The 25453-nt window shown below is 43.3% G+C and overlaps 1 protein-coding gene across 2 annotated transcripts in view; it reads right to left on the reverse strand.

Moving 5' to 3' along the window:
- The window catches only part of LOC124795241 (ubiquitin-related modifier 1), a 67883-nt gene that overhangs the window by 19742 nt on the left and 22688 nt on the right, over positions 1-25453 (reverse strand). For both annotated transcript variants that reach the window (XM_047259170.1, XM_047259169.1), the window contains exon 2: positions 11916-11986. In XM_047259170.1, the coding sequence (XP_047115126.1) occupies positions 11916-11986 (71 nt within the window). The remainder of the gene's footprint in view (positions 1-11915; positions 11987-25453) is intronic.

Genomic DNA, 25453 nt, shown 5'->3' on the forward strand with positions numbered 1-25453 from the left:
TGGACCAAGGACAAATATTAAATGTGTGCACCACATCTAAGTGCAGTAGAACCACATTAAGGGAGTAAATGTGTTCTGATGATGGGACAGGCTGAAAAGATGTGGAGGGGGGGAGGCGTTACCATGTGAGGGAAGGCAGGTTGCCAGTTTGTGGTCAAGCACTTCCCTACATTGTAGGACCGCAATCTGAAGAGCAATTACAGGGTGTTTCACAAAGCTGTACTGAATTTTACCTCAGTTCAGCTTATTAATGAATGGCAACACAGTGTGCAGACACATCCTGGGGGGTTTATTTTTTGTGAAGTGTATTAACACTATATGGAATACAGACATGAGTTACTAATAACACCAACACATGGGCAGATTCTACTTAAATCTCTGCAAACTGTTAAACACTGCTAGAGTGAAAACTGATTCTGTCATTCTATATGGCCTTCTCCCAGGAAAGGTGGCTTCCAACACTGTCAGCACTGCTAACTTTTCAGTTTACAGACAGACTATAGCTCCTCAGCAATTCCCATCCAGTTCTCTTACATGAGTGGACAAGATAACTTAATCGATCTCTATTTATAAAGTGGAATTATTAAGTGATTACTTATCTGCAATTGTTAACTGAGCTTTTGTGTAAAATATGTTCCCATAACCAACGCCTGAGAAGTGTTTAGTTTGGAAGTTTATACTGTCAGTGACCTATGTAGTGTTGGTGGAAAAGGTATTGGAATCATAAGTGTCGCAACTTTTTGCTGTCTATATTGACAGTGTGTTGTAAGGCTGTGTAGCCATCTTGTAGGCACTTGGTGGTGAATTAATGTGTACCACAAAGTTACTGCACTTCTCTCGCCATTGAGTTAGTGATAGACTATATAAATCTCTTGCATAAAGGAATTGCTGGCACATCACCAGTACATAATGCAAAGTAGGTGGGAATGTGCATGATGGAATGGGACTAATAATGTATAAGTGTATGTGCTGTAAAGCATTGCCTGACTTTTGTTGAAATGTCTTACGTTCGCTAACAACTTGATGACCTATTGCTGTTGCAGGGGGGAGCCTCTGCGTCTCATCAGAATTTCAAAGAGCTGAGGTTGGGCAGATGCATTTGATACCCCTCACATTATGAAAAGTATTCCAGCCACTGCTAACGGAGACAATGAAACCTGGGATAGGCTCTTCAGTGGCGTACACAACAGCTCCTGCTGTTGAGATTTCTACATAACTGTTTACTTAACAACTGCAAATAAGTATTCACTTAATAAACTGAAAATAACTCAACTATATAAACATGTGGTCAGTGAGGTGTGTGTGTGTGTGTGTGTGTGTGTGTGTGTGTGTGTGTGTGTGTGTGTGTGTGTTTTTAAGTGAGTGAACTATTGTTGAGAAAGGCCTTAATGACCAAAAGCTTTATTTGTGAATGTCTTTTTGTTGTGCTTATCTGCGACTTAGCATCTCTGCTATATAGTGAGTAGCAACTTTCCTTTTCATAATATTGTTACATTCCATCCTGGATTTTCAATTGTTTGAGCTCAGTGAAGTTATTTCGTCTAGTCACATAAGAACATTGAACAGGAAATGCTGGCTGTAAACTTTCCAGCAAGCAGCACTCATAGTGGGAGATGTTACCTTTCTTGGAAGAATGCTTTAAGCACTGTACAAGATGACCTAGAATTGCTCTCCCCTATAGGAGTGTAGAACAGTGTGCATAGATTTACATAAATTCTGTACATATGCTGTTTCTTGTGTTAGTATTACTAGTAACTCATATCTGTATTCCAAGTAGTGTTAACACATTTTGTGGAAAATGACACCCAGATGCTGGGTTAGAGTCCCAGTCCAGCAAATAGTTCTAATCTTCCAGGAAGTTTCAAATCATTACACACTTTTCTTTTTTGGTAGGCTCCCAGCTTACATGTCACCAGATATTTAAAAGGCAAAGGGGCGGTATAATTTTGTGAAATACCTTGTAGTTGTTCCTCGTAACTTTTTGCGATATAGAGAGAGGGGAATCACCTGCTCGCTCTTCAGTTTGCAGACCTATGAAGGAGAAAAATGCCTGACCACAATTCAGGAACCTTCCTTTCCTAATGCATCTTCCTTGCATTCCCCCCCCCCCCCCCCCCCCCCCTTACGGCCCCCTCCCCGAAAAAAAGATCTTGCTATTCACCCGGAACACAGTAACTTCCTTAATACAGTTTTACTGCAATTACTGATGGTACATATATTTAATATTTCTTCTTGACTCATTTCATTTAACAATAAACATTATTATACACTATTACATCATCTTTTTTAATAAGCTGCAATTTTTTTCATACCTCGCAATGCAGAAACTATTAGTCATAGAGAAAAAAAATGAATACAGTACTTTTTGTAGGAAATGTAATGTAGTTTAATTTTATACTGGGAATTTCAAGTTATTCACGAAAAACATAAAAAAGGGACCTTTCAACATCCCACACCCTCTCCCTCACACCTCGCCAGTGAGATTTTTAGTATGTTGTTCCTGGCACTCCCTCCCGCCAATGTATAAAACATTGCAACTACATGAATTTTTCCCCTAATTTTCCGTTATCAACTACTCTAAACATCAGCAGAGCATTTCTTTGCAAAACCCAAAAGTTCTGGGTTTGAGTCCCAGTCCAGCATATAGTTCTAATCTGCCAGGAAGTTTCAAATAACTGCTCACTTTTCTTTTTTGGTAGGCTTCCGATCTACTAGTCAGCAGTCCTCGTCTGGTACACACTGAATTCCCTACACCAACAAAAAGATTATTAACATTATTCAGAAACAGAAAGTAAGGTGTTAAGAGGACAAGAAGGTGATACTTCCTTATATGGAACAAACTGGTACATGAATGTTAAAAATAGCCACACAAATAATTATGAATGCGATGACAATTAACATTAACCAACAAATGTGTGCTACAGTTATAGACAGCTCGATGTTCTACCGAAAGAGATTTGCTGAGACTTCACAACTTAAAGAAGCTTTTTATAAATACATCACCTAATAAAGGGCAGGAATGCACAGATGTCCCTAATTGGAAATGACATGTACATTCTGTTGCATAACACAATGGTACACTTGGTGCAGCCAGAAACATTTCAGAGACCTTCCCTAGCAACGAAAGACAAAGAACAGAAAGGGCACATAGTCTGGCATAATTCCAGAAAGAAAGGACCGCTGATGGTGCAGCAGTGAACACATAAGCTATTACTACACCCTGAATGAGCTGGGCATCCAAGCCATCAACATAGCAGAATGACATCGAGGCGACGGAGAGCTATCATCACAATACTGACTGCGCAAAGTGTCACAACAAAGCTTAAGTCAGACACAAGAGTAGCTACTCAGCATACTGACATGGCAGAAAGCGTGTCTGACAGGTAAAAGTGTGAAATTCTGAAGCAACCCACAGGGCTGGCCAGATGAGAAAAACAGAACAAATGAAGTCATTGCCACCTCACTGTACCAGAACACATGAGATCCACTTGGTCCTGTCTGGAATGACTTGGATGCTGTGAGCCACAACACCAAGTGAATCAAGACTGATGTGGAACGGTGACCATCACCATCCAGCAGGCCTTCTGGATGCAGGGCCTGGGTGCAGATCGTCATGCAGACATGTCACAGCTGCCACCTATCTCTATTCCTGTGGCAGGCTTTGATGCCACTGGATGTTACACGTGTCTCTGCACAAATTAACGTACTCCGAGCAGAACTGGCAGATCTCTTGCATGTGTGCAGAGAACAATGGAGTCATGGGTGCCCTTCCTTCTCTAGGAAGCTGTTAGTTGTCCTGAACAACACAGATGCCACCATGTACTAATTTCATGGGGCAATGTCCTTGTGACAACACTGGTGCACACCATCAACTCAGCCACCGTCACTGTGGCTGTGAACCACAGCCTGGTCAGCACATACCGGGTGGTCGCTTGCAGCCTGCACTTCTGCACTCGCTGAATGTCCATATCTCAACTGTCAAACAATGGAAAATCCAGGATGACTGTAACAATAATATGAAAAGGAAAGTTGCTACTCACCATACACTGGAGATGCTGAGTCGCAGATAGGCACAACAAAAATACTGTCACACACACACACACACACACACACACACACACAAATGCAACTCTCATACACATATAACTGCACTCTCTGGCAGCTGGAGCCGCACTGCGAGCAGCAGCAGCAGTGCATGATGGAAGTAGCAACTAAAAAATGGCTCTGAGCAATATGGGACTTAACTTCTGAGGTCATCAGCCCCCTAGAACTTAGAACTACTTAAACCTAACTAACCTAAGGACATCACACACATCCATGCCTGAGGCAGGATTCGAACCTGCGACCATAACAGTCGTGCGGTTCCAGACTGTAGCACCTAGAACCGCTCGGCCACCCGGCCGGCGAAGTAGCACTAGTGGGAGTAAGGAACTGGGAGGGGGAGGGATAGTAGGGTACAGGTGGAGGACAGTGGAGTGCTGCTGGGGAGCATGCAGGGACAAGTTGAAGAGAGGGTAGGGAAGCTAGGTGCACTCGGGAGGTTAGGTGGTGGGCAGTGGAGAGGAAAGAGAGAGGGGGGGGGTTGCGGAAAAGGAGAGAAGTAAAAAGACTGGGTGCGATGGTGGAATGAGGGCTGCCTAGTGCTGGAATGGGAACAGGGAAGGGGCTGGATGGGTAACGACAATGTTAATGAAGGCTGAGACCAGGAGGGTTACAGGAACATAGGATATATTGCAGGGAGAGTTCCCACTTGTGCAATTCAGAAAAGCTGCTGTTGGTGGGAAGGATCCATATGGCACAGACTGTAAAGCAATCACTGAAATGAAAGATGTCATGTTGGGCAGCATGCTCAGCAATATTCATGCGGACAGACAGCTTTTTGGTTTTCATGCCCACATACAAGGCAGCTTAGTTTGTAGATCACATGACTGGTGTCTCAGGTAGCCCTATAGCCCTACCTTTGATGGGATAGGTGATGTTTGTGACCAGACTGGAGAGAGGTATGTATGGGACAGGTTTACATCTATTACAGGGATATAAGCCATGAGGTAAGGAGTTGAGAGCAGGTGGTGTGTACAGATAGACAAGTATATTGTGTAAGTTCGGTGGACAACAGAAACCCTGTGGAAGGGGTGGCAAGGATAGTGGGCAGGATATTACTCATTCCATGGAATGACGAGAGGTAGTCGAAACCCTGGAGGAAAATGTAATTCAGTTGCTCCTGACCTGGGTCGTACTGAGTTACGAGAGGAATGCTGCTCTGTGGCCAATCGGTGAAACTTTGGAAGGTGGCGAGAGACTGGAAAGATAAGGCATGGGACATTTGCTTTTGAGAGGATAATTACGGTCTGTGAAGGCTTCAGTTAGACCCTCGGTATTTGTTTAGAAGGACCGTTTTTCACTGCAGATGCAATGAACAGAGGTGGCTAGGCTGTATGAAAGGGACTTCTTGATATGGAACGGGTGACGGCTGTCAAAGTGGAGTTAGTAGGTTTGGTATGTAGCCATATTTGAGGTGGAAGTCAACATCTAGGAAGGCAGCTTCTTGTGTTGACTAGGACCAGGTGTAGCAAATGGCGGATTGTTGAGGTTCTACATCTACATCTACATTTATACTCCGCAAGCCACCCAACAGTGTGTGGCGGAGGGCACTTTACATGCCACTGTCATTATCTCCCTTTTCTGTTCCAGTCGCGTATGGTTCGCAGGAAGAACAACTGTCTGAAAGCCTCCGTGCGCGCTCGAATCTCTCTAATTTTACATTCGTGATCTCCTCGGGAGGTATAAGTAGGGGCAAGCAATATATTCGATACCTCATCCAGAAACGCACCATCTCGAAACCTGGCGAGCAAGTTACACCGCGATGCAGAGCGCGAGTGTTTTGTAAGCCACCTCCTTTGTTGATGGACTACATTTTCTAAGGACTCTCCCAATGAATCTCAATCTGGTACCCGCCTTACCAACAATTAATTTTATATGATCATTCCACTTCAAATCATTCCGCACGGATACTACCAGATATTTTACAGAAGTAACTGCTACCAGTGTTTGTTCCGCTATCATATAATCATACAATAAAGGATCCTTCTTTCTATGTATTCGCAATATATTACATTTGTCTATGTTAAGGGTCAGTTGCCACTCCCTGCACCAAATGCCTATCCGCTGCAGATCTTCCTGCATTTCACTACAATTTTCTAATGCTTCAACTTCTCTGTATACTACAGCATCATCCGCGAAAAGCCGCATGGAATTTTCGACACTATCTACTAGGTCATTTATATATATTGTGAAAAGCAATGGTCCATAACACTCCCCTGTGGCACGCCAGAGGTTACTTTAACATCTGTAGACGTCTCTCCATTGATAACAAGATGCTGTGTTCTGTTTGCTAAAAACTCTTCAATCCAGCCCCACAGCTGGTCTGATATTCCGTAGGCTCTTACTTTGTTTATCAGGCGACAGTGCGGAACTGTATCAAATGCCTTCCGGAGGTCAAGCAAAGTAGCATCTACCTGGGAGCCTGTATCTAATATTTTCTGGGTCTCATGAACAAATAAAGTGAGTTGGGTCTCACACAATCGCTGTTTCCGGAATCCATGCTGATTCCTACAGAGTAGATACTGTGTTTCCAAAAACGACATGATACTCGAGCAAAAAACATGTTCTAAAATTCTACAACACATCGACGTCAGAGATATAGGTCTATAGTTTTGCGCATCTGCTCAACGACCCTTCTTGAAGACTGGGACTATCTGTGCTCTTTTCCAATCATTTGGAACCTTCCGTTCCTCTAGAGACTTGCGGTAAACGGCTGTTAGAAGGGGGGCAAGTTCTTTCGCGTACTCTGTGTAGAATCAAATTGGTATCCCATCAGGTCCAGTGGACCTTCCTCTGTTGAGTGATTCCAGTTGCTTTTCTATTCCTTGGACACTTATTTCGATGTCAGCCATTTTTTCGTTTGTGCGATGATTTAGAGAAGGAACTGCAGTGCGGTCTTCCTCTGTGAAACAGCTTTGGAAAAAGGTGTTTAGTATTTCAGCTTTACGCGTGTCATCCTCTGTTTCAAAGCCATCATCATCCCAGAGTGTTTGGATATGCTGTTTCGAACCACTTACTGATTTAACGTAAGACCAGAACTTCCTAGGATTTTCTGCCAAGTCGCTACATAGAATTTTACTTTCGAATTCACTGAACGCTTCACGCATAGCCCTCCTTACACTAACTTTGACATCGTTTAGCTTCTGTTTGTCTGAGAGGTTTTGACTGCGTTTAAACTTGGAGTGAAGCTCTCTTTGCTTTCGCAGTAGTTTCCTAACTTTGTTGTTGAACCACGGTGGGTTTTTCCTGTCCCTCACAGTTTTACTCGGCACATACCTGTCTAAAACGCATTTTACGATTGCCTTGAACTTTTTCCATAAACACTCAACATTGTCAGTGTTGGAACAGAAATTTTCGTTTTGATCTGTTAGGTAGTCTGAAATCTGCCTTCTATTACTCTTGCTAAACAGATAAACCTTCCTTCCTTTTTTTATATTCCTATTAACTTCCATATTCAGGGATGCTGCAACGGCCTTATGATCACTGATTCCCTGTTCTGCACTTACAGAGATGAAAAGTTCGGGTCTGTTTGTTATCAGTAGGTCCAAGATGTTATCTCCACGAGTCGGTTCTCTGTTGAATTGCTCGAGATAATTTTTGGATAGTGCACTCAGTATAATGTCACTCGATGCTCTGTCCCTACCACCTGTCCTAAACATCTGAATGTCCCAGTCTACATCTGGTAAATTGAAATCTCCACCTAAGACTATAACATGCTGAGAAAATTTATATGAAATGTATTCCAAATTTTCTCTCAGTTGTTCTGCCACTAATGCTGCTCAGTCGGGAGGTCGGTGAAAGGAGCCAATTATTAACCTAGCTCGGTTGTTGAGTGTAACCTCCACCCATAATAATTCACAGGAACTATCCACTTCTACTTCACTACAGGATAAACTACTACTAACAGCAACAAACACGCCACCACCGGTTGCATGCAATCTATCCTTTCTTAACACTGTCTGTGCCTTTGAAAAATTTCGGTAGAATTTATCTCTGGCTTCAGCCAGCTTTCTTTACCTATACTGATTTCAGTTTCAGTGCTTTCTATCAGCGCTTGAAGTTCCAGTACTTTACCAATGCAGCTTTGACAGTTTACAATTACAATACCGATTGCTGCTTGGTCCCCGCATGCCCTGACTTTGCCCCGCACCCTTTGAGGCTGTTGCCCTTTCTGTACTTTCCCGAGGCCATCTAACCTAAAAAACCGCCCAGTCCACGCCACACAACCCCTGCTACCCGTGTAGCTGCTTGCTGTGTGTAGTGGACTCCTGGCCTATCCAGCGGAACCTGAAACCCCACCACCCTATGGTGCAAGTCGAGGAATCTGCAGCCCACACGGTCGCAGAACCATCTCATCTCAGCCTCTGATTCAGACCCTCCACTCGGCTCTGTACCAAAGGTCCGCAGTCAGTCCTGTCGACGATGCTGCAGATGGTGAGCTCTGCTTTCATCCCGCTAGCGAGACTGGCAGTCTTCACCAAATCAGCTAGCCGCCGGAAGCCAGAGAGGATTTCCTCCGATCCATAGCGACACACATCATTGGTGCCGACATGAGCGACCACCTGCAGATGGGTGCACCCTGTACCCTTCATGGCATCCGGAAGGACCCTTTCCACATCTGGAATGACTCCCCCCGGTATGCACACGGAGTGCACATTGGTTTTCTTCCCCTCTCTTGCTGCCATATCCCTAAGGGGCCCCATTACGTGCCTGCCGTTGGAGCTCCCAACTCAGTAAGCCCACCCTCTGCGACCGCCCGGATCTTGCAGACTGAGAGGCAACCTCTGGAACAGGACAAGCAGCCATGTCCGGCCGAAGATCAGTATCAGCCTGAGACAGAGCCTGAAACCGGTTCATCAGACAAACTGGAGAGGCCTTCCGTTCAGCCCTCCGGAATGTCTTTCGCCCCCTGCCACACCTCGAGACGACCTCCCACTCTACCACAGGTGAGGGATCAGCCTCAATGTGGGCAGTATCCCGGGCAGCCACAGACGTAGTCCGATCGGGGGATGCGTGGGACGAGCTGGCCGTCCCCGACAAACCCCTATCCGGACCCCCACAGTGATGCCCATTGGCAACAGCCTCAAGCTGTGTGACCGAAGCCAACACTGCCTGAAGCTGGGAGCGAAGGGATGCCAACTCAGCCTGCATCCAAACACAGCAGTTGCAGTCTCTATCCATGCTAAAAACTGTTGTGCAAAGAACGTCTGAACTAATCTACAGAGAGCACAAACAAATCGACACAAAATTTAAACGGTTATTAAAATACAAGATTGCCTAGTAAATGCAGTAATGCTGCTACTTGCGCACTGGTGACACATTGCTCAGCAGCGGAAGGAGACTACGTGATTTTACACTATTCAGGTACTAAAACGCGATGCTACAACTCTCAAATACTATAATACGCCCGAAATTTATGAATTAGACAATGCAAGTACCAAAAACACGCAAAGAAATTAAGAATTAAACTATGTAACAAATAAGTGAGCTAGGAGTCTATGACTTTCTGCTGGCAGCTGCTTATCCAACGGCGGCAGGGAGCACACCTCCACAGGTTCTGGAGGAATGTGGTGAGGATGTCCACACCCTCAATCCAGATCATTAAGATGACATCAATTAATCTGAACCAGGTGAGGGGTTTAGAATTCTGGGTGTGTAGGAAGGATTCCTCTAGATGACTGATGAATAGGGCATAGGATAGTGCCATGCAGGTGCCCACAGCCATACCCTGGGATTGTTTGTAGGTAATGCCTTCATAGAAGTAATTGTGGGTGCGGATATAGTTGGATATGGCAACAAGGAAGGAGGTTGCTGGTTTGGAATCCGTCGGACATTGGGAAAGGTAGTGTTCAATAGAGGTAAGGCCATGGGCATTAGAGGTGTTAGTGTAAACAGAGGTGGCACCAACAGTGACGAGCAGGGCGCAGTGTGGTAAAGGGACATGAACTGCGTAGAGTCGATGGAGGAAATGGCTGGTATCTTTTCTATAGGAGGGTAATAGGTTGAAGGGGTTGGTCTACGAGAGCAGAGATTAGGTTCCTTGGAGCAAGTAGAAGGGGGCAGTGGGGGGGGGGGGGGGGGGGGGCTGGTAGAGAGGTGAGCAGAGAGATGGACTCCAGGGAGAGGTTCTGGGATGGGCCTAAGGACTTGAGGAGTGGCTGGAGATCCTGCTGGGTTTCTGATATTGGGTCACAGTGGCAAGGTTTGTAGGTGGACATATCTGACAATTGGCAGAGTCCTTCCGCCAGGTAATCTTTGCAGTTCAAAACAACAGTGGTGGAGCCTTTGTCCACAGGTAGTATTAGATGGTCAGGATCAGTTTTTAGATGGCTGTGGTTCTTTCTGAGGATGTAAGGTTAGTTTGCATGTTGAGGGATTTAGGGAATGATGGTGAGGCAAGGTTCGAGGTTAAGAAATTCTGAAAAGTTAATGAGGTGATATGGGGGCAGTGGGGCTGGATCACAGATGGATGGAGAGTGTACTGAGTCAGGCAGTGTTCAACATTGGTCTTTGGTTGAGTCTGATTGGTAGGGTTGGTGGCAAAAAAGTGTTTCCACTGTAGGGACCAGGAGAAGGAGAGGTCTTTAACAAGTCCTGCATGACTGAATTTGCCGAGTGGGGCAAAAGGTGAGGCCTTTTAAAGGACTGATATTTCTGGGGGGCTATGGCTTTATAGGAAAGGTTCATGACTGTGTTTGAGGTCTGTTTAGCTTCTGCATTTTGTGTGGTGATGGGAGGGAGTTTTGGAGGGTGGGGTAAATGTAGCAGCCCTGCAAGACAGGGTTTGTCAGCAAAGAGGGGATGTGGAGGAGGTTTTGAGGTTATTGTAGAGGCACTGGACAGTGGTACTACAAAGTGGGAGTACAAAGTGAGCAGGGTGGAGAGTTTTTTGAGGTGGCATTGAGCATGTTGCTCTAGTTCCTGGAGGGCAAGAGTTTCAATGTGTGTTATGGGTTCCAGGAATTTGAGATTGCATAGCAGGAGAATTTTGCAGATGGAGAGAAGGTACTGCATGGAGGTTTGGGCCTGACTGATATGGCTTTGCAGGACTATGTTAGTGAGGGCTAGCACCTAGCTGCCCAACCCTCTCTCCACTGCATCCCTGCACGGTCACCAGCAGCACTTCACTGTCCCTCAGCCCTACCCTACTATCCCTTCCCCTCCCTGCCCCAGCCTCCTCCTTACCCCCACTCAGTTGCCACTCCCATCATGCACTGCCACTGCTGGCTGCTGGAGCTGCTGTTCGCAGTGTGGCTTCAGCTGCCAGAGAGTGCAGTTATATGTGTGTGTTGCATTTGTGCGTGTGTGTGTCTGTCGTCTATTTTTGATGAGGCCGAAAGCTTATTTGTGACAGTCTTTTTGTTGTGCCTATCTGTGACTCAGCGTCTCTGCTACATGGTGAGTAGCCTCTTTCCTTTTCATATTATTATTATATATCTCAACTGTCATATTTTATTGACAATAAGTGTTTTAATGTTGCGACCCTATTTTAATACCACCTTCAGGGATCAGACAGGCATCTACCTCTGAGATGGCATGCCCATACTCCTGAATGGTGCTCCATTGAACTCCTGGCATTGACCTGACTTTGGCACCAACCACGACTGCATCCTACCCTCAAGGTGCTACAGTTCTCACAAATTAAGACATTGCAATTATTTTACATTTGTAATTTTCACATATTTATGCTATCACTGTACCACCATGATATCTGCTGTGTAAACTCAACCACTCAGTGAACAGCCTTACCCATACATATCAAATGGCAAAAGTGAAAACTCAATTTGTGAACTCTTTCATGAAATTTCACTTACATGTCTTGTCAGTATGGGGCAACTCCAGTGTATGTTTCCTCACTTTGTCAAACAGCAGCTCTGCTCCTCCACTACAAAAAGAAGTAACAATGAAATTAGATAAGGAACGGTGACAAGCATAATTCTGATGCAAGCACTGCCCACATTATTTAAGAATGTACAGATTAACATAAGCAATGTAAACTGGTATAGCTAACACAGTAACATTTAATTATTTTGATTAATGCACGTTAAACAATTTAATAAAACCTAATAAAATCTAAATCAGGATGGTCAGATGGAGATTTAAGGCTTGTAAATGCACTGCAGTTGGGCACAGAGGTTGACAGTTGCTGGAATAAACACATCAGTAGAAAGTCTTTTGAATCTCAAAAATTGAATACAACAGAGTTGGTGTTTAAGAATAAGTATATTGATAATATGATTTTGGGTAACGAGGTTACTGCATGGTAACAAATCACAGCAAATAATGCAAAAAGTTTTGGTAAAACGAATTAGATAGTTCCCGTGTGTGTGTGTGTGTGTGTGTGTGTGTGTGTGTGTGTGTGTGTGTGTGTGTGTGGTTGGGAGGTACCCAATGGCAAGGTTACCTGAACCATTAAGACAATTAGAAGAAACGAATATGGGTGAAATGCCAAAAATGTGATAAAATTAGTTTGAAGCAATCTGATGTAAAATTCCACTCACCCTCTCCAAATCTCACCCATGGTGAATTTCACAATCACACTAAAATAAATTATCAACTAAAATACATCTAAAACAAGAGGCAAATGAAAATAAGGACACAGAATATGTGGCTGGGTGATCACTTACAAAAAACATGAATGAGCCAGCCACAGTGATAACATTTTAGAAACTTCTCATTAAAATTTGAGGGAACAATTCGGACAGTTCAAAAAATCGTAAAACACATACTATGTTTGACTCATTGTCAGTAAAAATATTGTGAAAATCTGTTGGCAAATGAGCCACTGTGCTCTTGTGACCTGCACGCCACAAGCACCACTCCATCATATGGCTGTGTCCTTACACAAAGATGAGAGAGAGAGATTCCATCCTGTCAATGTTGTTGGAAAGAGGTATGCCACAGCTGCATTGTTGACTTTATCAGATGCAGCTTATTGTCTGTCACTTCCAGGCACTCTTCTTCCCACTGACTGATGACACTGTACCTTAACAGCAAAGCAATAGTGTGGACAGGGACGGCACACTGAACTACCCAAGGATCGCAAAATGCATCCTTGGTTACTACATCTGCCTACACATGTGCCCAGGCATCCAGCAGAAAGGTGGAGCGCGGCCTACTGGATATTCAGGACTACTTTATCTGCTGGGTACAAGTGTTGTAGAGAGGTAATGAACATAGGGTGTCGGAATACTCAAGAAATTTACTGTTGCATCACATATCATCTGCTCCCTACCTGCTAAGTCGTGTATAATTCCACATTGAAAACAGTGAAGTCTTGAGCAACTGGATCTTGAGGACACAATCAGGAAAACCAACGGAGTCATCTGTTTACATCCATCTGATAATACAGCTATGCACTTGTGGTGCTCATTAAAAACATCATAAAATATTGTATGAGATGGAGGAGTGCAACCTCTCCAGCACCATTTTAAATCTAAAATTAATTTGAGCCTCTACTGTAACCAGGGGGACAGTCAGTTAAAAACCTGGATCTGAGTTTGTACTTGCCCCATACCAAATTACTCCAGCATATGTTTCACGCAGATCCCAAACAGCCTAGTTGCTCATGGACAATTGGAGAAAAGGTGTTACAAAGTCTCATGAGCAACAGTATGGTATGCTGGTGAAATAAGAGCAGTGAGGACCTTACATGCTTGACACAATGAGGAGCTGTGGCCAGATGGTGAGTGGTGGTTCCCCAGGCTCATCATAGTGACTGTGTATGGGACTTGTCCCGTTATCATCTGTGGCCAGCCTGATCTCCTCAAGGTGATTAGTGTCAATAATCTTCAGGCATGAACAGCTTGTTGATTCATACACTGTGCATCCATGGTCTAGCTGCAGTCTCATAAAAGCCCTAAAAATACTGCAGCATACTCATCCTGTCCTGAGGCTAAGGCACTTTACGATACCCAGTACCTTCTGTGTTCTTCCCCTTTGTCATTTAGTTACGGTAACCACAACAGTTTGGAATCAAAAATGTGGCCCAGAAACTTCGCCATGTCTTTAAAGTGTAGAATGGTATGCCTTGTATGCAAGTAAAGTACATTAAAAATACAATGAGAACGATAAAAATAAAACACACACACACACACACACACACACACACACACACACACACACACACACACACATTTATTTATCTGCAGAAACTGTAATACTCGTCTTTGCAACTCACTCCTCCAGCCACTTCACTGTAAGTTGTAAGTAATGGAGTCACTGTTGTAGTTTTGGAGGAGGGATAGAACTGCAGAATTGGCCACAAGACTCCTCACCATAGATGTCGTACTGTTAATGGCAATGGCAAAGAGGGTGACACTTAAAATATGCCAACATAATACTGCTGGATAGCCACCTCCACCAGGGTCAGGTAGTCAACAGTTGACTGCTGTCTCCTGAACCAATGCTGAATTCGCTCCAAGGACTTTCCTACACAGTGTGTTAAAGTGACACCCAGGAAACTACTGGGACGCATTTTCTGCTTTTCTGGTTTGAGGAGAGGTATCAAAAGTGCCTCACCTCACCAACTGAGAACTTGTCCACCGTCAAATTAAAGCACACTATAAGTATTTTCATTGTGGCTGATTGCAAGTTTTGCAGCCTGCTGCATCGGATTTGATTGTAACTGTGCACAGTATCACAAGCCACAGACAGTGCTCACTACAACTCCCACATGGAGAAAGAGCAATTATAGGACAAAGAATTGGTGAATTTGAAGTTCCACGTTGCACAGTAGCAGCAAAATGCTGGATCATGCCTGGCAGTGTCAGTATTCATTGCAAAACGCACTGCCACTGTCTGGAAGATGTCTTATGGTGTTATTTGGAGACATTCCTGGTTCAGCACCGCTGCAATACATACACAAATGCATTTACCAGAAATCCAACTGATGACCTCCATACTTCCGCAAAACAAGTGGTGTGATTGATCGAGCCCAGGAACTCTTGCCATGAGCTTCTCTTGCTCTTATTGATTATGTGTCAGGCCCTGGTTCTAGCTATTTGTAAAGCTCTAAGGCTTTCTACAGTTGTGCGGAACTTAAACCGTCACAGAGCTTAACACCTGACCCCAACTGCAGAGTGCCATTCCTCAATTCACTAAGGTACAGGCTGCCTTCTAAGATTACATAAGGACTTTGGGATGGATAAGTCGGCAGCATGGTGGATCACTCAGGTGATGTAGTTCATTCAGCTGCCTCAGTGTTCAAACACAGTCAGTTGGCTAAACAGAGTCTAGTTATGTCTGCTGATCATCCATCTAGGTGGTTTACTTTTCAGTACTGCTCCATCTGGTAGGTGGATCCAGAGTAAGAAGTCATCACTGGAATGAAGATCAACAGTAACCTCCACTCAGCAGAATCTGCAACTGCTGAGGAGCAGAAAGAGAGATCTAAGGCTGGGGATAGCCCAGTAGCACAGTCAAAATGAGTTGGATTGCCCGTTTCAAGATATCATAAGGCTCTCTAATGCTTGACCCCTGGGGCAAAAAGACTGGAAGCCTCATAACACATTATGGGCATTTAAGTCTCACAAAAGGACAAAAAGTACTGGGAGTTAGTAAGATCTGTGAGAGCGTAAGAATCTATTGCTTCTTGTGGAGGCAAATACAGTGACCACATGGCGATCCTCTGACCGATATGACCTTCAACTGCAAATGTTTGCAGCTCAATGACCAAGGATAGTGCAGAAGAGCGGTATGTATCGTGAAGAAACACAGCTATCCTCCCTCAGCTTGCCCCTGTCATGTCACCCTTGTGGTGGAAGGTACAGCATCGTGCCCAATGGATGGCAGTAAGCTTAAAATGGGTTTCTTGTAAACATGTGAACAGGGGAAATTCCTGCACTAGTAGTTGCAGTTCCTTCACATGTGTCCTGAACCCACTGATGTTCTGCTGCAGTATGGGAGCCATTTTATCAGTGAGGTTTTTCTTTCATCCTGTCTCTAAGCCAGGGTCTGGAAAGAAAGCTGGTAGTCTGTGTGCTAACTCATCACACTGTCCAGTGAACTATATGCTCCTACAGGTGCACACAGAGAATGCTGGTTAGCTTGCTAGTCAATGTGCAGCAGCCCCATTATGAGTAAAACATCATGCGCACTTCACGCAATTTTACAAAAACCACTTATTACAAAAAAATTTACTATAACGAAAGGTTTAGCTTCGTATGTCAGCTTCATGGTGATGTGCCCATCATCCCTCTAATGGTCTTGGTGCATTATTACACCAGACATCAGGCCACAGCTCTTGGCTGATATATATCTACAAATCATCAAGTTAAATGTTTATCCTTTTCTCTGTTTTCCTCGCAACCTATTTAGTAAATTATGTGTGTATTTTTTTTAAAGAGGATTAGAATTAATCTCACAGTTTTGTAAGTGTAAATTCATTCAGTCTGTAGTGCAGGAGTTGTTCATTTGTTTTGAGCTCTGCAGTCTTCCTCACGCAATTTTACAGAAACCATTTATTACAAAAACGAAAAATTGACTATTACGAAAGGTAATAGACAATAAATTTGGTAAGCTAGTCAGTCAGGCTCCAGCTCTCAGCTGATATACATCTACAGAGCAGCAAGTTAAGTGTTTATCTTTTTCTGTGTTTTTGTCACAGTACATTTATTAAATTTCGTGTACTTCTCTGTATAAGAGTTCAACCTCGCTTTTTGCAAGGGTGAATTCATTTAGCCTGTAGCTCAATAGCTGTTCACTGAGGAGCCAGCTTCATAGCTTATTAACATGTCAGCATCCATTGGTGACACATCTGGAGCATAGGAAGTTGTCTCCTTTTATAGTTTACTTCTTCAGTTAGTCTTGCGAGGATGGTTAGGACGTGTGCATGCTGTGCGTGGATGCAGGAGGAGCTGGTCGCAGTTCGCAGACAGCTGAATGCGCTTTTGGCTACAGTCCGTCACCTTCAGGCTGCTGCCTCAGGGTGTAGCAGTGGCGGAGAATCTGGCGCGTCATGTGGGACACCTCAGGTGCCGCTTGTTTTGCGCAAGGGCTCTGCTTCCGAGGCACCTCACAGTGTTGCCCATCATGGTTTATCTGCCCTCACCACAGGGTGAGTGGAGTGTGCTAACGTGTTTGCATCTCTCAATATGGATGGCCAATGTGAATGGACAGGTGGTCACTCCCTCAGCAAAGTCCAAGCAGGCACACGGGGAGGGGTTTACTAGTTATCGAGAGCTCTAACATTATGTACATTATGGAGCTCCTTATGCAGAGAATGTTGAGGGCTGAAAAGGAAGCAATGTGCACTCATTATGTCTGCCGGAGGGAGGGAGGGGGGAGGGGGGGCTTATCCAAGATGTGAAGTGGCCTCGCCTGTGGCTATTGAGTGTGCAGGGTGCAGTCGTCTGCATTTTGTGGCTCACACTGGCAGCAATGACTCCTGTCACATGGGTTTGCACAAACGGCTGGTGGAGGTGATGAAGACTGCTGGCCTCATGAGTTGGGTGCAAACAGAGCTCACAATTTGCAGCACTGTTCCCAGAGTTGATTGGGGCTCTTTGGTTTGAGGCCGAGTGGAAGGTCTCCAACAAAGGCTTTGTTGATTCTGTGACAGTCTTGGCTGCAGATTTCTAACCTGTGTAATGTGGGGATTTGCAGAACCCTCCTGAATAGGTCAGGGATGTAATACACAAAGAAGTAACTATTCAGGTAGCAGAGTACTTGTGAAGTGCCAATGAAGGTTTTTTCGGCTAGGCAGTATTTTGAGATGCTCTGATGAACACTCGTCAGGCAATATGCAGCAAGGGAAGTCAGATTGCGTTCAGAGTACAGACACTTTAAGTCCACAAATTTTATCAGTAAACTGTTAAAGTATTTGTAATAAAGTTCACGAATTTACTGTCCTCCAGGAAAGTTCTCGTACTCACGTTATATGTAGGATCAAGAGTTGGCTGAAACCCAAAGCAGAAAACTCTGAGATATTTAGCAAGTCATGGAACATATATTGGAAAGGCAGATTATAGGCCACAGGACAGGGAGTGTTCGTTGAAGTTCACAAAAATATTGTCTCTACTGAGGTCAAAGTTGAGTGTGACAGTGAATTATAATAGGTGTCGGTAAAACAAGAAAATTGTTGGATATTTTTACCAGTCATCCGGTTCTGCTGTCACAGTTCCATAATCATTCAAAGAAAGTCTACTGTCAGTAATGCATAAATAACCCAGATCACGTAATACTAGTTGGAGGTGACCTTAACCTACCAAGTATAGACTGGGATGTCTAAGGATTCACAGTGCGAAGTACAGACAAATAGTCATGCAAAATACTTTTGAATAGGTTTTCTGAAAAATGTCTTGAGCAACAAGCTCGGCAGCCCACAGACCTTTTAGCTACAAATAGGCCAGATCTTATCAGAAAGGTTAATATGCAAACAGGAATTAGCGATCATGATGTCATTATAGCAATTATGGCTACAAAAGGTAATAAATCAGTCAAGGATTCTAGGAGAGCATTTCTACTAGGTGAGCAGATAAGTAGTTGTTAGCATCTCACTTAGACACTGAATTGACATCACTTAGTTCCAGTAAGATGGATATAGTGGAATTATGGGCAAAGTTTAAGCGGACTGTAAATATTGGGCTGGAGAGTTATGTGCCTAGTAAGTGGACAAAGAATGGGAAAGATCCGCCATGGTTTAATAATGAAATCGGAAAAAGCTGAGGAAGCAGAGGCTGTTGCAGTCTCGGTTCAAAAGAAAATGCACAAATGACGGCAAGCAAAGGTTACTAGAGACTCGTGCATCTGTGAAAAGATCTTGGCATAAAGCATGCACCAACCACCACCATCACACACCTTACAAGGGAACCTCCCCATCGCACCCCCCTCAGATTTAGTTATAAGTTGGCACAGTGGTTAGGCCTTGAAAAACTGAACACAGATCAATTGAGAAAACAGGAAGAAGTTGTGTGAAACTGTGAAAAAATAAGCAAAATATACAAACTAAGTAGTTCATGGGAAGATAGGCAATATCAAGGGCACTGGAAACGCAGGAGCACCGTGGTCTCGTGGTAACGTGAGCAGCTGTGGAACGAAAGGGCCTTGGTTCAAATCTTCCATCGAGTGAAAAGTTTAATTTTTTATTTTCAGTTTATGTGACAAACTCTTATGTTTTCATCACTTTTTGGGAGTGATTATCACATTCACAAGAAAACCTAAATCGGGCAAGGTAGAAGAATCTTTTTACCCATTCGCCAAGTGTACAAGTTAGGTGGGTCGACAACATATTCCTGTCATGTGACGCACATGCCGTCACCAGTGTCGTATAGAATATATCAGATGTGTTTTCCTGTGGAGGAATCGTTTGACCTATGACCTTGCAATCAAATCTTGTCGGTTCCCATTGGAGAGGCACGTCCTTTCGTCTACTAATCGCACGGTTTTGCGATGCGGTCGCAAAACACAGACACTAAACTTATTACAGTGAACAGAGACGTCAATGAACAAACGGACAGATAATAACTATGCAAAAATAAAGAAAGTAAAATTTTCACTCCAGGGAAGACTTGAACCAAGGACCTCTCCTTCTGCAGCTGCTCACGCTACCACGAGACCACGGCGCTCCTGAGATAACAGTCTGCATGATGTTGCCTATGTCGCCCATGAACTACTCAGTTTGTATATTTTGCTTATTTTTTCACAGTTCCACACAACTTCTTCCTGTTTTCTCAATTGATCTGTGTTCAGTTTATCAAGGCCTATCCACTGTGCCAACTTATAACTAAATCTGAGGGGGGTGCGATGGGGAGGTTCCCTTGTTAGCAAAAGATCTGACAGAGAACCCAAGAAAATTCTGGTCCTATGTAAAATCTCTAAGCAGGTCTAAGGCTTCCATTTGTTCCTGATTTAACAGTCTGGTGTAGCAGTTGATTTGACGCTTCAGGCAGACTCCCAAATCGACAACGTAGCAATAAGCATCCCTGGTGTAGAGATGCAACTGACAGATTTGAAATCCCAAATCAGTTTTACAAAGAGTAGTCTATGGCATTAGCTCCTTACCTAGCCTGCATTTATCATGAATCTCTCACCCAAAACAAAGTCCCAAGTGACTGGAAAGAAGTGCAGGTAACGCCAGTAAATAAAAAGGTTAGAAGAACAGATCTACAAAATTACAGGCTAATATCCCTAACATTGGTTAGCTGCAGAATCCTGAAACATATTCTCAGTTTGAATATAATAACATTTCTTGTGACTGAGAAGCTTTACGTCCACGAATCAGCATACATTTAGAAAGCATAGCTCATGCGAAACTCAGCTTGCCCTTTTCTCATATGATATACTGCAAACTATGGGTGAAGGGCAACAGGCAGATCTCGTACTTCTAGACTTCCAGAAGGCATTTGACACAGTCCCCCACTGCAAGCTATTAATAAAGGTACAGGTATACGAAATAAATTCACAGATATGTAAGTGGCTCGAAGACTTCTTAAGTAATAGAATCCATTATATTGTCCTTGACAGCAAGTGTTCATCAGAGACAAGGGTATCGTCAGAAGTGCCCCAGGGAAGTGTGATAGGACCGCTGTTCTTCTCTATATACATAAATAAACTGGTGGACAGCAATCTATGATTGTTTGCTGACAATGCTATCATTAACAGTGTAATACCACAACCCTCTCTGGGATCCTGTTATCCTCTTCCAGTCTCATCCCTACCCTCCAGAACACAGTCATATCAGTTATTTACACCAATTTAAACTGCTGCTTTGATTTTGTCTTTTCTGGTTATCTGGATTCGAAAACATGAAAGATTTTTTTTTAAGCTATTCTTTTGACATTGTTTACCTTGGGCCTCACCAGTATGCAGAATGAAGGAAGCATGCTGGATTAAAAGCTGATGTGCCATGACAATTTGTACTTTATACAAACTTCAGTCACATGGTAGGAATAGTTTTGCTACTGTAATTATGGAGTAATTAACGATTAAAGTTCCAATATTTGTAGTCATCAAAAGACAGCTAATTTTATATTTTCAAGTTACAAAATTGTTTGTATCCCTAACAGAAATATGACATGATGATTTTTTCAATCAGAACTAAATGTGCTCATGTTCTAATTGGTGTTAGTTAATAAAACTTTAATTATGACTATATAGAAATATAAAATTTTACTCGTACAAAATTTAATTAATTGAATCTAGGCCTTTCATTTAATAAAACTAACCCCTCTGTTATCCTGAAAATGATAGAGTGATTATCCTTTCAGCAAGTAAAATGATACATGCAAATTAATAAAATGTATTGTTGCAATGATAAAACATGTAATTTATAGTCTTAATAGAAACAGACTCTTTCCTGTCTTTGTACAAAATTATTCACTATTATTTGATGTACATTTCTGTGTAATTTGGGAAGATGTATGTAAAATTTTTAATTGTATAAATCTAAAAATTAAATATGTAACAATGACAGTAATTGTTTACCAGCCAGAGAAGGCGAGAGCGCTAATGCGCTGCTTCCTGGACTCAGGTAGACGTGCCGACCCCAGATTGAATCTCCTCGGTGGATTAATGACGAGGGCCGGTATGCCGGCCAGCCTGGATGTGGTTTTTATGCGGTTTTCCACATCCCGCTAAGTGAATACTGGGCTGGTCCCCGTGTTCCGCCTCAGTTACACGACTCACAGACATCTGTACACGTTCGCACTCTTTCATGACTTACACTCGACGCAGACAGTTGAGGTACGCTACTTATGTCCCAGGAGGTTCGAGGTGGGGTTAGGAAGGGTATCTGGCCACCCTCTGCAACTAATACTGCCAAATCCATAATAACAAGGCTGACCCCACGCTGACATGGGACAAGGCCCAAAGAAAGAAAAAAAAAAGAAATGACAGTAACTGTTTAAAACTACCACAAATAGAGGCGATTTGTACGCAGCCAGAATTTCAGTCTGAGGTCAGTCTTACGTCAGTCATGAGACAGTGTTAACTCAATTTTACGTATGTAGTTCACCGCCAAACATCTAGCGTGCAAAATAAAACTCTTTGCGAACAAGAAATACTGGAAGCTTTTTTAACCATTGCATGATACCTGGGTGGCGATGCAGCAACATCAAGATGAACCTATGGCAGCATTAAGAAGCAGCATCCCGGATTACACAACATACTTATTATTTATTTGGTGGAGGATATCCATAACATGATTTTTAAGCATCGACACACATCCCAAACTTAACAACTCAAAAACATTATGTTACAACAGTAAGGTGTCAAAGTTGAGTGACTGTAGGAAGAGACATGATGACTTAGACAAAATTTCTAGTTGGTGTGATGAATGGTAGCTAGCTCTAAATGTGAAAAAAATCTAAGTTAATGAGGATGAGCAGGAAGAAAAACCTGTAACATTCGGATACAGTACAACTAGTGTCCTGCTTGACACAATCAAGTCATTTAAGTATCTGGGTGTAATGTTGCAAAGTGATATGAAATGGAACAAGCATGTGAGGACTATGGTAGAGAAGGCAAATGGTCGACTTTGGTTTGTTGGGAGAACTTCAGAAAAAACTGGTACACCTGTAAAGGAGAACGCATATAGGATGCTGGTGCGATCCAGTCTTGAGTGCAGCTCAAGTGTTTGGGATCCGTACAAGGTCAGATTGAAGGAAGACATAAGCAATTCTGAGGTGGGCTGCTAAATTTGTTGCTGGTAGGTTCGAACAATATGTAAGAATTATGTTTCAGAAACTCAAATGGGAATCCCTGGAGGGATGACAATGTTCTTTTCAAGAAATGCTATTGAGAAAATTTGGAGAACCAGCATTTGAAGCTGACTGTTGAATGATTCTATGGCCGCCAACATACAATGCGCGTAAGGACCACAAAGGTAAGATACAAGAAATTATGGACAGTTGCTTTTCCCTCACTCTATTTGCAAATGGAAGAGGAAAGGAAATGACTAGTAGTGGTACAGCGTACTACACACACCACACACGGTAGAGTTAAATGTAAATGAAGATGTGGATGCAGATGTATGTTTCTTTCTATGAAATTTAGCTATGATACTGAATTTTTCTTTACATTTGGGAGGAGGTCTCCAAACTCGAGAAAATGAACATTCACTTCCGATCAAATGTGCATGAGAATGAAATATTCGTGACATGCCCCATACCTCCTAACCCGTTTGAAATACTGAAGCAAGGTTTTGGCAAATCATAGCAGGAAAAGTGGAGAGTATTTTGCCGTGTGCTTGACACATGGAACTTCTACATCAATATAGCCATAGCTGTAGCTTTTATTTAATTTTTACAATCCAATACAGTAATTTTTATAAAATCATTGATAGGTAGTGAAAAGAGAAAGTGCTAGTATGAAAATAAACATGAAATTTCTACTTTTGTGTTACTGCAAAAAAGCACAATGTTTTATGTAATGTATTGACCTCTCTGGCTACCTACTGCTTGTTTAATAAGATGCTGTTTGAAGATCCTACTGCAATAGCTACTGCAAGGTGAGTCTGTGCTAATTATACAGTGTTTTGGCAAAAGAAAAAAAACTGAATCTGTCAACATGAGAAATGTAGTCATTACTCATAACTGATGATGCTTCTTCAAATGAGAAAAGAATCCTATAGGCCATCATATTTTTAATTGGGAACAATTGGAATGGAAACTTAATAAATTTTCTTCTGGGTCTTCACCTGAGAAATATGAAAATTATTCGCAGCAAATAGTGTACCACATTTTTTTCCTACTCCAGTTCAGAGAGAATTATCTTTTGATTGTTTAAAGATAGCTTATACACATTTACACCTATTATCACCTGATCACCACACTGACACATGGACAAAACGCCCTGAGATTCGAGTGCCCAACATAATCGCAAGCTAACCATCCTCTTGAGCAGTTTACAAAGTAAGTTGGTAAGGCTAATCAACAGGTGTCGAGAGAGACTGGGTTCTTGCTGGGCTTAAATACGGGGCTAACTAAGCCATCTCGCCTTGCAATGGTGACACCCGTGAGCCAAATGCAGATGAAGATTCTGAGTAGATGTTGCCTTTGGGTAACATCCAAGTGTTACACCATTGGGTTGTGGATGGAATCTGGGCCTGGGGCTGAGTCAAGTGAAGAGGTAAGAGGGTGCAAGAATTACCATTCAGGGAATGGTTCATTGTAGCCTTCAGCTTGGTGGGTGTTGAAACAGAGAGGGGATTCTTCAACTCATCATTTCTGCCAGAGAAAGGTAGCAGAATAGGAAGAGGATGCCTATGCTGTCGTGAAGTGTGTCGTGAGGTATTCTGCAAGGACTGATGGATCAGTATACAGAGAACCCTGCAGGATAAGACCCTGGACAGTTGATTGTCATTGGTGGTCCAGAAGGCTGCAGAGCTTGGACCAAAGCTGGGATCAAGAGCCATACATCCCCAGGGAGGAAACACAGTGCTCCCAGCATTCCGTTTTACTCTGCTTAATAACGTAGTGAGCCTTAGCACAGTGACACTTAAAAGTGACAAGGTTAGCCTGTGAAAGGTGTATAAATTGTTGAGTGACCACCACAAGGGGTGTTATGCACTGAAGTTCCTGAGGAGGAGATACGAGGGTCGGAGTTGCTGTATTAAGGTAGGTAGTTCAATATAAGGAAGTGGCTTGTCTGAAGGCAGGTAGGAATTGCAAATGGTGATTTCTGGGGTCGTATGCACTCGTATCACTATTGCTTTCAGGTTGGTACAAAGGGAGATCCAGTCACTAATGACATCACTGCGAACCAAAATGCAGACCCCTTCAGATGCTATCTCGGGGCGAGCACAGTTCTGACAGAATGCTCAATAACCATGAAATATTGGAGAGTGGTCATAATGGAAGTGTGTTTCTTAAAGAAAAAGGCAGAACACAGAATAAGAGAAACAAGCTGTATTTGTGGTAGATGATGACAACATCTATTGCAATTCCACTCGATTATAGTGTCGCGAGAGTCCAGGTTAATAAAGAAGCCGAGGGGAGGTTATGTTATCGGGTCAGTGGTCATCACCAATGAGGATGGGGTGACATCCATAAAAACTAGGTCTGATTCAGAGTGAGAAGGAAGGGGCAAAGCCACCCAAGATGTCAGCGAAGTCTCGACCTTGGACTTGTACTCCTGCTTCCTTGAAGGGAGGGAAGAGGTGTTATCAGTAAGGGAATATGTGGCAGTGATGTCCAAATTGGACAGTGTGTGAGCAGCTTTGAGGCCCTCATCTGACCCGAGGTTGCATGCTTCCCATATTGAGAACACCGGGCGGAGGTATTTGGAGATGGGGGCTCCATCCCTATCTGGAGCCAGGGAAGACAATTTCTTCTCTGGTCGAGTAGGAGAAGGAGAAGGAGGAGGAGGAGGAGCAGTTCCTTGAGGAGAGGGACAAGAGCTGCTGGAGGGAAGG

Source organism: Schistocerca piceifrons, chromosome 4 (genome assembly GCF_021461385.2).
Source record: "Schistocerca piceifrons isolate TAMUIC-IGC-003096 chromosome 4, iqSchPice1.1, whole genome shotgun sequence".
NCBI classification, from domain to species: Eukaryota; Metazoa; Arthropoda; class Insecta; order Orthoptera; family Acrididae; genus Schistocerca; species Schistocerca piceifrons.